The sequence below is a fragment of the Bombus impatiens genome, unplaced genomic scaffold, assembly GCF_000188095.3.
Source record: "Bombus impatiens unplaced genomic scaffold, BIMP_2.2 scf_0765, whole genome shotgun sequence".
In the NCBI taxonomy this organism is placed as follows: domain Eukaryota; kingdom Metazoa; phylum Arthropoda; class Insecta; order Hymenoptera; family Apidae; genus Bombus; species Bombus impatiens.
In genome coordinates, this window is record NT_177184.1 from 466,944 (window position 1) to 481,298 (window position 14,355).

At 33.9% G+C, this 14,355-nt stretch overlaps 1 protein-coding gene across 4 annotated transcripts in view; it reads left to right on the forward strand.

The window, feature by feature from the left end:
* LOC100747901 (filamin-A) overlaps nt 1-14,355 on the forward strand; it is a 51,480-nt gene that overhangs the window by 7,982 nt on the left and 29,143 nt on the right. Inside the window, exons 3-14 of one of the 4 annotated variants that reach the window (XM_024370427.2) lie at nt 3,349-3,689; nt 4,171-4,298; nt 4,596-4,610; nt 5,155-5,293; nt 6,918-7,202; nt 7,317-7,627; nt 8,287-8,713; nt 9,207-9,422; nt 9,821-10,208; nt 10,987-11,556; nt 12,768-13,112; nt 13,608-14,212. In XM_024370427.2, coding sequence (XP_024226195.1) covers nt 3,349-3,689; nt 4,171-4,298; nt 4,596-4,610; nt 5,155-5,293; nt 6,918-7,202; nt 7,317-7,627; nt 8,287-8,713; nt 9,207-9,422; nt 9,821-10,208; nt 10,987-11,556; nt 12,768-13,112; nt 13,608-14,212 — 3,770 coding nt within the window. The remainder of the gene's footprint in view (nt 1-3,348; nt 3,690-4,170; nt 4,299-4,595; nt 4,611-5,154; nt 5,294-6,917; nt 7,203-7,316; nt 7,628-8,286; nt 8,714-9,206; nt 9,423-9,820; nt 10,209-10,986; nt 11,557-12,767; nt 13,113-13,607; nt 14,213-14,355) is intronic. The other 3 variants (XM_033323059.1, XM_033323060.1, XM_033323061.1) reach the window with 3 other exon arrangements.

Sequence of the window (14,355 nt, forward strand, 5' to 3'; positions counted from 1 at the left end):
TATATATATATATATATATATATATTGTAATAGTTTATCTATAACTGTTGCACTTTGCGATGTAGATAAATTTATCACCTACCCTTTGCGATGTAGTAGAAAATAGAAACTTGTCCTTTCTAATTACTTGAAAGAATTTTATAAAAATAATCGAATGAGTAATATTTTTATCACATAAAAGTATTTCCTTGTGCGAGTTTAGAATTTCTTTGTGAAATGAATTTGTATATTTATGAAAGAATTAGCGTACATGCAAGATATTAGTATTATTATCTTATCTTCTATACAAACGTAGAAATTCCTTAAAAAATCCACTGTTTATATGTATTGAGTTGTCGATCACGCTTCTTCTCGAGTGCCCATGACGTTTTCCTCGACCGTATTCCGCGGCGAGTTTAGACGATGACGTCATTGGTGGCTAACCGGTTACGTCATGGATTGAACGCGCATTAGGAGCTCGTGCAGGAGACGATTTCCAAGCATCGCTGACTCCGTCCATTACTTCATCTTACGTCTGTCAAACATAATTGCTAAAAATGAGTAATTAGATTTTAATTCTAGGCTGCTTATAGAAGTTCAGATTTGTATGATCTACAACTGAAGAAATAGAATAGAAGCAGACATTTGATATCGTGTACAGTCGTCATGTGAATTTTTGCACATTATCTAAATTTCCCATAAACGCATAAACATCTTATGTCAACTAATCTATAATTACCAAATAATAACGGGAGAACTTGGGAGTTGGATGAAAATTTGGATGAAACACCGAGCCAACAAGTGAATAATGAGGATTGAATTAAATCACAATTGTCGCCACGATTTTTTATATGCTATTTATGATGATCTTCGTGTACTATTTATGCCAACTGGAATCAGTTTTCTTGCGTTATGAAATTTGAGATCGAAGCGAATTCTAAGTGTACTAACACATATGCGTATAGTACGTTTCTCCATGTTCTAGAGTTTATTGGATAGTCCTAACACACTGTACACAGATACGAACTACATTTGATATAATTTCTCGAAATATACTCGTCATTATACCGGATCTGTGTAAATAGCAACCACGTAACACGAGATATTCTATTGTGTATAGTATGAATAGAGAAGTTTCTTTCGAAACAGAAGACTATTGTGTACGAATCATAATTCTCACGTTTATAATTTGTTCAGTTATATTTGACGATCATTTTCTTGTTTATTTTAATTAGGTCAACGTTTAAATAGATATATTTGTGAAAAGAAAAAAGGTATTCCAAGTCCTTTGAACATTCAAATACCAAAATGTTACATTCAAATTTGAAGAATTAGGATTATTTCTTTGTTATACAGTTCATGGTTTTCGTCAATTGCTGTATATCACATTCGGCGACGTAGAAAACTCTTATCTAATTTTAATCGAACCGACAAGGTTGCGAACGTATTTTCCTGAAAATAAATTTGTCAGATACTCAGGTTACCGCGAAGTTGCCAAAATTGATTAAAGCAAATGCAATTACCGTGATATTGATTCAAATGGTATTCTATAGTTGTCTCGTTTCTAATACGAGAAAGAGGATGCAGTCGCCTAAAATATTTTGCACCAGTCATTATCATAATATATAGTCTTCCATTTACTCCTTTGTTATTTGTATGGCAGCACTGTCGTGCTAAGAATATCAACTCTGATTCGTCCATATTTTTGCTTGTAAAATACATTTATTCGGTGTCAATTGGAAATTGTAATAAATATGTTTACGAGTTGTTTTCTATGTTGGCATTGCAATCAAAATCTAAAGGTTGTAAAGTTTGAAGCGATAGAAATTCGTATGACTCATCGCCGAAGATAAAATTAGAGCGTGATTAAAAAAAATTTTGCGAACTGTGTAATCGGGAATATTGATTACGTCTGACAAGCTATTATGACATAGTGTGCGCATAATATATATATATATATTTATGGACATACCAGGTGATACAATCTCTTTATAAAAATATTGAAGTTGACGTTGTCTAATCAACGTGGTATATCTTGTAATAAAGTACAGTGTATCATGGCTGACGTGATCTTAAATAAAATAAATAACAGATAATATAAAGTATGGTGAATATAACAAATAGCTATTTTTCTTTTAGCTGTACTTCACATCAAATGCAATTACTTTCTTTCGCAGAACTAGCGTTGATTCATTTTGATGTGTAAGCGTCATTTTTTAGCCATTGTATCACTGTATGGCTATTCCTGGCCGGAAATGTCAGAAATATGTCTGCATGTATTTTATATCTGCTCGTAAAATGCTCTTTAAAGCAGGTTTTCAATTAAACATAAATTTTGTATCTTCAAATATGAAAACGAGGAGATGGATTTAATAAAGTCGAAATAAATAGAATATCGTTTATTTCTCTTACATATAAATACGTAGAAGCAAATGTCTTAATGAACGAGACAGAATATTTCGTTAATTATCAGGTTCCCGACTAATAAAGATACATATTTTTTTAATACAGAATTCTCTCATTTGTTTACAAAAAATTATTTACAAGTTGAATAGTTTCATCGGTGAATGCTTTATTAAGAAACCAATGTTTTATTACATACTAAGCTCGAAACAGAAAAATAATATGTTAAATTAATCGTAGATTATATTTACACTGATCATGTGTGTATAGTGGTATTAGCTACCGTCCCTGACCGTGATAAGAGCTCGGTAGTTTCTCTCTTGAGCCAATATTGATATAGAGAACAACTATTTCTTTCTTCTTATCTAACAGAACTATCTTCTCGCTTTTCTTGATTTCAAATTAATTCATAAATGGTATGAAAATCTATCCCAGTGAAAATGAAATTACAGTCTGTATTTCAAAGATTATTTCTAGTTTTATCATTTACAGTCTCATTGATTCAACTTTAATCAAATATTTGTCGAAAACGTAGTTTTATTTCCAACGTTACGATCCATAAAGATAATTGTTATTATTTCTATATTTAGAGGTAGAATCACAATAGCTATTATTTTATTCTTTGGATAAATCTATCACACCGTTTTGAGCCGATAAACCATTATTGTACTTTCTTACATGGTCTAGGGATAAAAACAAAAGAATATCTTAAACCTATCGATTAAATCTATCGATTATTTCTAGAACTATATTCTAGTTACTATTTATTGTAACTAGCGTATCTGCATATGGATGGCGAGCGCGACCTCACGTTGTCATTTTCAACAATAATCATAATAATAGCGGACATTTATCTACCCTTTTTCTTGGCGTAAAATTAAAGAATTGCACCTATTGTGAATTAATTTTCTAAATCGCAATTCGTTACTATTCCACTGCATCTAGTATTTCAAAATGATTTTATAGATTCAACGGACATCGTCGATTCTAAACTCAAGTTAATCCTGGGTTTAATATGGACCCTAATTTTACACTATTCGATATCGATGCCTCTCTGGAATGGAGAAGAGGGTTCTCAAGCAGAGGGACCAAAACAAAGACTCATCAAGTGGATTAAGAACAAAGTACCAGAATTGGCAATCGGTAATTTCACTACTGATTGGAACGATGGCCGTGCTATCGGTGCTTTGGTAGATGGAGTTGCGTCTGGTCTTTGCCCTGATTGGCACGAGTGGAATAAAAATGACGCAATTCAAAATGCATCGGAAGCAATGCAATTAGCGGATGATTGGCTGAATATACCTCAGGTAAATGCTATAATGCTTGTTATGTTGTTTAAGGAAAATTTGTAAAAATATATATCGAAAAATTTTTTACGCTTCTCTATCTCCATCATTTATTGTATTTACTTGTATTTATTCTGACTTTTGTTCCTTCTTTCTGAACTTTTATTAGCTGTCATCTTTTTTTTCTTACGTTTAATAGCTTCGTTTTTTCGCTGTTAAATAATAGTTTCATAGAGCTACGTGATAAAATAATGAGAAGTTCATTTTTATAAATTATTTGTCGTTTTATTCGTTCTCGTTCTAATTTAAAATTATTTGCAGCGATGAGAAAGCGATTGTAAATATTTTATTTTGTGCAATGGGATTAGTTTTAGAAATGAAATAAATTAGTATAGTAACGATATTAAATTGCAACGAGAGATATGACACGAAAGCGAATGAAACGATTACAGAAAAGCAAACTAACTACTTTACTATTTAATTCTGTCATTCTTTTACATAGCTCATCAAGCCAGAGGAAATGGTTAATCCAAATATAGACGAAATGTCAATGATGACATATTTGAGTCAATACCCTAACGCAAAACTAAAACCAGGAGCACCTCTTCGACCACGTATCAATCGAAATAGGTAAGTCGATGAATAAATTCTCTCATCGATCATTTGTTATACGATAAAGCCAGATTTCATGAAATGACAGTCAACTATTATCATATCGTATCGCGCGAAGAAGCTTTTTATGTCAAAATGTTTAATTGAAAAATAATTAAGAAATATAAATTACAGTAGAGTAGGCATCTGAATGTAAAAGCAAAAATGTAAATTATTTCTTCTATATTTAGTCTCGCGTATAAATAGAGAGAGTGTAAATGTTTTAATGACACAAAGTGGTATAATTAATAAATCTATTTTATTTTCCGGTTGCAGTATCCCGCCACCGCGGTAAGTTACGTAAATATCGTGTTTTCTTGCATCTTTCATAGTCATTCATATTTTTTTTTATAATAAAATAATAGTTATGCATAGTTTGGCGCAATTAATTCCTGGCTATTCAAATCAAAGATTGTAACAACTTTGTTTTCTATTTTTCCCTAATAGACCACTTTAAATCATTCGGTTAATTAAAATTCGCAATTAGCTAAATTTATTGATATGCAACACATACTATTTTCTAAGGCAATGAAAATTGAAAAATTGCATCCTTCTTGTACAGAACAGTTATTATTGCAATGAAGTGTAAGAACTTTCGAATTACTATAACAAATTCTATACTCAACTAGTTTTTTCTCAGTCTGCTTAAATATAAGCTATTGTTGTTTTTTGTTTATTTTAATTATAGTAAACTAAGATTTTCTTTTAAAAAAATTAATTTAGAGTTAATTTAGAACTTAAGCTTTCAATGTGATTCTTTATTTTTTGTATATTATTATTTTTTATTTTCATTCTTTATCTTTTGTGTATTAATTAAATTTTTTATTTCCTGCAGAGTACGTGCTTACGGTCCTGGTATTGAACCAAGTGGTGTAGTCATCGGAGCACCAACTAATTTCACTATAGAAACATTATCTGCCGGTAAAGGAGATGTCGAAGTCATTGTGGAAGATTTTCAAGGAATGAAACTTCCGGTGAGAACAATTTTTCGTAACATAAACATTTTTCGATCACTAAAACACATATTTATGGCTATGGTTCGACTAATCCATTTATAAAAAATTTAAAAATGTAAAAATGCAGAGAGTGCGTGTTAAAATAGGATGTTTGTTACGATTTAATAAACGAAACGAATCTGTATTTCAATTCTACTTCTTGAGGTGCATTTATGGAAATACAAGTTTCCAAAAAAATTCACAATTTAATTATAGTTCATTGGGAAATTTAAAGAATCTACAACTAAACTTCCAAATATTTTTATATTACATAATTTATAATCGCTACGTGCGCTACGATTGCTACGTTACGTACCCATTCATCTACTTGCCATGTATAATGTGGTTGACCACCATCCCGGAAATTGCTACACTTGTATCATAATCATAAATTGATTACAAGCCAGGATACACGTGATGTAATAGTTTATTCTTACTTTTCTACATTTCTTTTCTTTTCTGCAACAGTTACAGTACTAGAATTAATTGAAATTCATTTTATTACAACCTTGATATAAAAATATGTAACACGATTTTTATGCATGATTTAGTAGATAGATAACTCTATTTTGCTGCCTTTCGACCTTGAAAAGAGGGTTGGCACGTGGTTATGCCTACAAAATCAATATAGGATATTATACAAATACTTAATATACAAATACTTATACTATAAATACTTGAACTTTAAATAGTACAGGATTTAGTATAATCTTACATTAGATTAGATTTCATAGTTACTAATAACATTACGAATAAATAGATTTACACTAATAGAATTAATATAACACGCTTATTCGTCATAAATCTGATATATCGTGTGAAATGAAAGAATTCTTTAAAATATATGTTTATGTGTAAAATTGGAAGAAGGAGTTGCTTAATTTATACAGCGAAATGTTTCAGATACAAGCAATTAAGATAATAAGAATAGAATGGAGATTCTAATTTTGGCACGATTAGTTCAATTGTTAGTCAGTCAATCACACGTTGGCACGTACAAGCTTTGCTACACGAGAAACATGGATAAATGTACATTCGTATAAATTATACTTCTAACAACTACAGCTTTCCAATAAATACTCACAGGTCTATCAATTAAAATAGGCTTTTAATTCAATCCGTGATTTTATAGGATTATGCTTTAAGCAGCTATTCTGATTCAGAATGCCGCTTGTTTGGGTATTTGGGATTTTTTTCTAAAAAAACCTTTAGCCTCTTTTTATCGATCTTTGCCACACATATATATCAACGATCGGAGGATATTCGTCGATTTTTTCAAGTGAGAATAATCAGAATTCCGCGAGTTACGTGTTATTAAATAAAGTGCTGATAGATCTGTATGCCAAAGACTGATAGGGAAAGTTTTATGACTCCTTTGGAAATAGATTTACAAAAATATCCAAAATAATGGTATTTTAGACCGGAATATTCCGTTAAGATGTGCCAATGGGTTGTATCATTGAAAAGAATGAATATGAATATTATTTGAATTTTAATTTATAAACCTAAGTAAATGGTATTTTAATTGCAATTAAATTTATTAATCTTATCTTGATAATCAAATTTAATTTTATTTAATTTAAATAATTTTTCTTTCTTAAAGGTTGATATCAAGTTCAACAGAGACAAAAATCTCACCTATTCCGTGTCATATACTCCGAAGACGCCATCACCGCATAAAGTACAAATACTGTATGCCGGAAAAGAAATTCCAAAAAGTCCATACGTGGTGAATGTAGAAACACCATCAGCTGATCCTAGCAAAATTATAGCAAGTGGGCCAGGATTACAGGCGGATGGAATCTTAGTCAACAAACCTACTTTCTTTGATATATTCACGAAGACTGCTGGACGTGGCGCACCAGTAGTTACAGTCTTGGACGAAGAGGTATATTATTAAATAAGGATATGCATTATCATTGTATGAATTAGTTTATTTTTCTGTTAATTAAGCGATTTTTATTATATATTCTAACTACCTGTTACGAATTCTGGTTTGTAGGGATTAAACGTACCTTTCAAATTACGTCAAACTCTACCAGAAGTATGGAGGTGCGAATATACCCCTACCGAAATTGGGGTACATACGATAAAGATGTCTTTTGCTGGCAAATCGATACCTGGCAGTCCTTGTAATGTTAACGTAGGTTCGGGGACAGATGCTAAGAAATGTAGAGCTTATGGACGAGGATTATTACCGAATGGAGTTCGTGCTCACGACAATGTGGATTTCGTTATCGTCACAAAGGATGCCGGTGAAGATGTGCTTGGAGTTAAAATTATTGGTCCCGGAGGAGTCAGTCAACCTGTTCAGTAAGCAATTTTATCTTTTTGATAAAATCTTGATTAAAAATTATTTATTAGAATTCGTGACGAAGAAGATACACAGAAGATGTATTTAATCTAACGAACATGATCATCCAATCAACTTGGTAGGCTTATTTCTTTATGAGCTTCGAATTAATCGAAGTTGTATGGATTTAACTTTCGCGGAACAAAGCTAAACAAATTTCACACACAGATTTGTACATCAATTTCTACTTAATCGATTGGTTATTAATAATTATTGAATCGAGCATTGGAACTAAAGTGACTGTGATTTCCAGCTAATATTGAACGTCCACAAATATAATTTAATTCTATGTAATAATAGAAGTACCTTTAGGCTCTATGCTGTAAATGTCACTCGACAAAAGTTGACATATTAATTAATATAACATAAATTGTACGTGAGTTCAATGTACAGATTCAAGCTGAGTACATTTGCATCGAAAGTTTCTACACTTTTACAGATGCAATTCGAGGTTCAAATGGTGTAAGAAATAAAGTTGATTGTTCAATTAGGAATATACAGCAGCAAGACTTCGTAAATTAATACTCTTAATTGACTTTTTTTCTTTTGATTTTTATAATTGATTCTTTGGCCGATTTATGGACTTCGAAGCACCACTTATATATATATTTTTTTCCAGTATGGTTAAAATTGACCAAAAAACGTACAAGTGTAATTACACACCGATGAAAGAGGGACGATACGTGGTGATGATAACATACGGCGGAAAAGAAATTTACAAGTCACCGTTCGAGGTGAACGTTGGCCCTTACAAGGAATCAGCGATCAGAGCTTATGGTCCTGGTCTTCACGGTGGTATAGTCGATCATACAGCCAAGTTCATTATAGACACACAGAGAGAAACCGCTGGTCTTGGATTCGCGATCGAAGGACCTTCGGAAGCGAAAATCTTCTGTCACGATAACGGCGATGGAACAGGCGTCATATCCTACTTACCAACTGCACCAGGCCAATACGCGGTTCACATTCGTTGCGATAACGAGGATATTCCGAAATCGCCCTACATCGTGAATATTTTGCCGAAAGGGGACTTCGATCCTGACAAGGTCTGATTTTCATATATTCGTGGTCCTTTGGCTTTCGATCGTGTCCTAATATAACAGTATTGCACTCTTTTTGTTTTAATCGACTTTAACGTTGCTTTGACATAGAAAGTCACCAGCAAAGCTCGTTCGATCGTTCGTTCATGCCTAAATTATTAATTCGCAATTGGTATTGCTGGATATATGGCCATTCAGTTTACATTGGATTAAAGTTTCTTAATTGTGGAATATTTCATTTCAATTTATACGCTATATGTTGGCCATTGATAAACCTTGTCAATTAAAATACAGAATATATGTGGAACTAAGGAAGCGAAGATTATGTTAATTCTGTTATTACAACGATGCTAATTGAGGGTTAATTAAAATTTTGCTAATTATTCTTATTTGTTCCGATATTTTTTGAATATTGTAGTTCGCTTCTTCGATGCTCTGAAATCGTTTCGTTGAACTGAATGAATGAAAGACGAGTGATTTAACAAAGTACGATTTGCAGGTTGAAGTGTACGGTCCGGGAATTCAAGCGGAGACTCTTCCTGTTGGGAAACCGACGAATTTTACAGTGGACGTAAAGAAAGCTGGGCAAGCACCGTTGGAAGTCGTTGTTCAAGATGTTCAAGGAAAGGATGTACCCGTTCGATTGGAGGATAATCACGATGGCACAGTGCAATGTCACTATACTCCTACGTCTGCATCAAATCACGTTATCATGGTGAGGCATTGAAAATTTTGACAGATGCAACGTTTCGATATTCTATAAAATATGGCTTAATCGTAAGACGAGTTGATACGCGAGATAAGATAAGAATTTATCGATGCTAAATGTTTTTTGAAAAAGGCCAAAAATTTCTTCGGAATTGGTCTGATTCATAAAGAATTTCGTACGTCGCTTTGATTTTACGATATCAAATTATAACTCAAAAAATTGGTGGAATTTTACGAAATAGAAAATATCAGGGAATAAAGACGATGATAAATGTTATATTGGAAAGTACTTAGAAGTACAGATATATCTAACTGTTAGGATAAGGAAGATAAATTATATACATATTTAGAACACAAAAATATAAATAAAATTGATACTAAATAATTATATGATAATATTCGTAGGTTATTTACGGTGGCGTAGCTACGAAACACTCACCTTATCGAGTAAAGGTAGAAGGACCCTTAAACGTTGCTATGCTATCAGCATACGGACCCGGACTCGAGAAAGGGGTCAAGTCGAACATACCAACGCATTTTATCGTCGATTGTCGCGAAGTTGGACCAGGTGAACTTCGCGTGAACATAAAAGATTCTGACAACAAAGAAATTCCATTTTCACTTTCGGACAACAAGGATGGCACGCATACTATCACTTACGTAGCACGAGAACCAGGAACTTGCTCCGTAAATTTGAATTATGGAGGCTTGAATGCACCTCAGTGTCCGATTAAAGTGAACGTTGAATCGCATATCGATATCTCCGAGGTTAAAGTAGAAGGTCTTGCTCAAAGTAAGTATAAAATTACCCATTTATTATGCCTATTATTACGCCTATGTCTAATTCGTTGTAATTCAATAATTACAAATATTATTAAAATCTCTAAAATCTCAAAGTTTCTAAATCTTTAAAATGTATCGCTACGAGCTATACACAGTGCACGATTTCGATTTATTATTATAAATAATAAATTCGAGAAGCACTCTGGTTGAAAGAGAATTGTTTACAGTAGCGTTACAGGAGATTGAGAGTGTCATAGTCAGACAAACGCAGGATGACATAGGCCACGCATATCTTTTTCGGCTACACTCATCGCCCTATCTTTATAGTTTTGTAAATGTTCATATCGTGAATTCGATGCTCGTATCTAAGATTTCTTAAAGACTAGGGAAAAATCTCTGAGCGAGGCGAATAAGAAATCTAAGCGAGTTAGTAAGCGATCGTAACGTTTACGTCGGTCTATGCAGGTCGTCTATTTCCACTTAACCAAACGAAACTCTATCAATCACATGCTATTTATCCGTTCCAAGTAAGTACGGTATGAAAAGAGCATAGCATGACTTCACGAATTCACAAAAAAAAAAAAACACACACTACAGAGCAAGACTTTGCAAAAGAGATCTGGCCTTTCTCAAGAATATTGGTTTTTATCACCACTGACTACTCTCATCGTGATCGCTAGTCACTTTGGAAGGTGCATGCGATTTTAAACTTGTAATTAAGAAAGACAAAAGGTAGAGCAGAAAATGGGAAGAAAACTAAACAATTCGAAACTAAATCCATGTCACAGCGGCTCCAGTGAACAGCTTGCAGCAGTTCCTCGTGATAACTCAGGACGCAGGCAAGCCAGCGGACTTTCAGGTGACGATAACCGCACCTTCGGGCAACCGTATCAAGGCGCACGTGATACCAATTCGCGAAGGCTATCTCGTGAATTTTACGCCGACAGAACTAGGCGAATATCTGTTGGGGATTAGTTTCGGCGGAGTGCCAATATCCAACCAGCCGTATCGATTGACCTGCGTGCATGGCTCGGATCCTGAAAAGGTCCGAGCTTCTGGGCCAGGTTTAACCCATGGAATAATAAACAAACCGGCTGAGTTCGTGATCGATACTCGCGGAGCTGGACAAGGCAATCTCGGTGTGACGGTCGAAGGTCCCTGCGAAGCTGCCATTAATTGTCGAGATAATGGCGATGGAACGTGTTCCGTTGCGTACTTACCTACGGAAGTTGGCGATTATGGTATCAATATTACCTTCAACGAGAAGCATATTCCTGGCTCGCCTTTCCAGGCGATCGTTGTAAAAGACGTCGATGTGTCGAAGATAAAAGTCACTGGGACCGGCATTCAACCAAACGGTATCGTTTGTCGTGCTTTTGCAAGGTTCCGCTTTTATTAACAGCAGGAGTGTTCCGGGTGTTTTCTTTTGCGTGTGTAGTGTGCTATAACGTAGGTACATATTAGGTGGATGGTGAGACGGATGAAGTATATTTCGAAGAAATTTTCTTTTACCAAAACAACGATGAATGATGTTTTAATTCTTTTAAGCCTATGACAATTTTACGTTTCATCTAAATGAGCTTTTTCATTATTATTAAATCTGTTGTTGTTAGACATAATATTACCTACATTTTTAGGAACGTAGTTTCTTTCTCAGTTTTCTTCTTTCTCTCCTTGAAAATTTGCGACTATCTTTCCAAACAACAGTCTTTCTTAATTGATAATAATAAATCAAGAGTATTATTAATCGTAAAGAATTCGTGCGTCTTTTATCTAAGATAAAGGTGAATCATCGAAATGTATTTCATCCAAATTATTATCCAACGTAATTTTGGGTATTTTTGTTTGTTCATCGATTTTGTGATAGTGTTTATGCTGCAACTTATGACAGAGATGCACATTACACAGTTTGATACATAAAAAGTGCACTGTATGCATGCTTTGTGGTATTTTGAATTTTTTTTGTTGCTTATTAGAGAAATTCATTATATTGAGATATTTTCTATAAATTATAATTATAATTTATTGTTTAAATCATATATGAATACCAAGGATATTCTTTTCCATCGAAAATATAGCAAACGAATATGTAATTGCTTAGGATTTCTATCAGATACACTTTTGTCGAATACATACGAGTCAGGCCCTTTTTTGTTATGAAAAATTCCGGAATTTTGTATAAAAGGAATTTTTTATATTTGCGAATTCGATCCAAATCTCCTTCCGAGCAATTACACTGTTTATAAGTTACAGGCAGCGGACACCTGTGCATTGTTTAGTGCGCCACGTTTGTTGTTAATATCTTTTTTAGAAGTTGTGTTTTATATTTTTCATATGTTTCAAGATACATACAGGAAGCTATAAATATAGCTTCTAACTATTTAAGCCTATATTTCCGATTACTATTATCCATTTTTATTTCTATAAGTATTGAATTATCCTACACACTTGTGTAAATAGTTCACGAATGTTTGTCACGAAATTTCAAAAAACTGCAACTTTTCTTAATCTGTTAAATTATACATAATAAATATACGTATTGTAATAATATATTTTTGGCAAATTTCAGGCCCATGCGTAAATCGTGCAACGGAGTTCACAGTGGATGCTCGAGCGCTTCCAAAGGCGAAGAACGATCATGACAAACTTTCCTGCATAATTAACAATCCCAGTGGCAATACGACTGAGAAAGTGATTGCTTTACAAAGGGACGGAACTTATTGCGTCAGTTACAAGCCATTTGAAGAAGGACCTCATACTATAGACATACGTTATGACAACATTCCAGTTCCCGGTTCACCCTTTACAGTTAACGTTAAATACCATAGCGATCCTAGCAAATGTAAAGCGTACGGACCAGGTTTGAAAAAAGGATTCGTGAATAAGTACAACACGTTCGTCGTAGAAACGAAAGGTAAAATTTTCAGAGACAAAACGAGCAAATTTTACTGATTTACCTGTACGAGTAGTATCGAGTTGGTGACAAAGTAATTTCGCTTTTGTGGCTATGCACTTACACATACATGTCCATACATTAGCTTTGGAAGCTTCTTTATGTTATCTTCATACAGAAAAAAGTTAATTTTGATTGAAAATATTTGTTCCTCGGTTCTCGATCGACTGTCTATGGTAATCCAATGGCGCCGTCTCTGGAACATAGAAGGGAATTTCAATAGAACTTAATTAGTTGCATTTACACATTTTTCAAATTTATATAACTTAATCGACCAAAGATAAACATCTCCTAACTACATTGTCTTTTATCTCTGTGATGATTCTCTCTTCTGCTTACTTGCTTCGTTAGTTGAATTAATTTGTCATATTTAAATTAGTTTTCGACTCTACTACTTAGTCGAATTAATTTATAACTATATAATTAGATAGCATAAAATGATTTGTAAATGTTTAGATGCTGGAAATGGCGGATTATCTCTATTAATGGAAGGCAACGACTACGCGCAGGTGACTTGCAAAGGAAACGACGATGGCTATTGCACAGTAGAGTATTTTCCACCGTCGCCGGGTGACTACGAAATATCCATCAAATTTGCCGAGCAACACATTCCTGGGTCTCCTTTCCAAGTCCAAGTCGTGGACGACATGCAAGCGAACAACGTGACTGCCTACGGCGAAGGCTTGAAAGTAGTAAGAGAAAATATATCGACGAAGTTCATGGTGAATACCTCCAAGTGCAATCCAGCACAATTGAATGTCACTCTGAAGACCAACAAAGGACGAGTTCAGAAACCAATAATCAAAAACTGTGGAAATGGATTATTCGAAGTTACATATCAACCACCATCTCCTGACAGTGATCTGCAAGTTGGAGTTATTTTCGATGGAGAAGATATTCCAGGAAGTCCTTTCAAACCGAAAGTTCTGCCCACTGTAGAGCCAAATAAGGTTTCTGTCACGGGACTTGGTGTGGCACCTGTTTGTACCGCATCTTTTCCCGTTGATTTCGTAGTAGACACCTCCGAAGCTGGTTACGGTGATCTGGAGGTTCAAGTATTGGTAAGTAATAAATCAATGTTATACCGCCTGTGTTATTTATTGTTATTTATTGTTGTTTTATCCATGTCTCTCCACTTTGCATAGCTTCAGATTATATCTTCATTTACAGTTTATATTACGTTACATATCACTCGCTTAATACG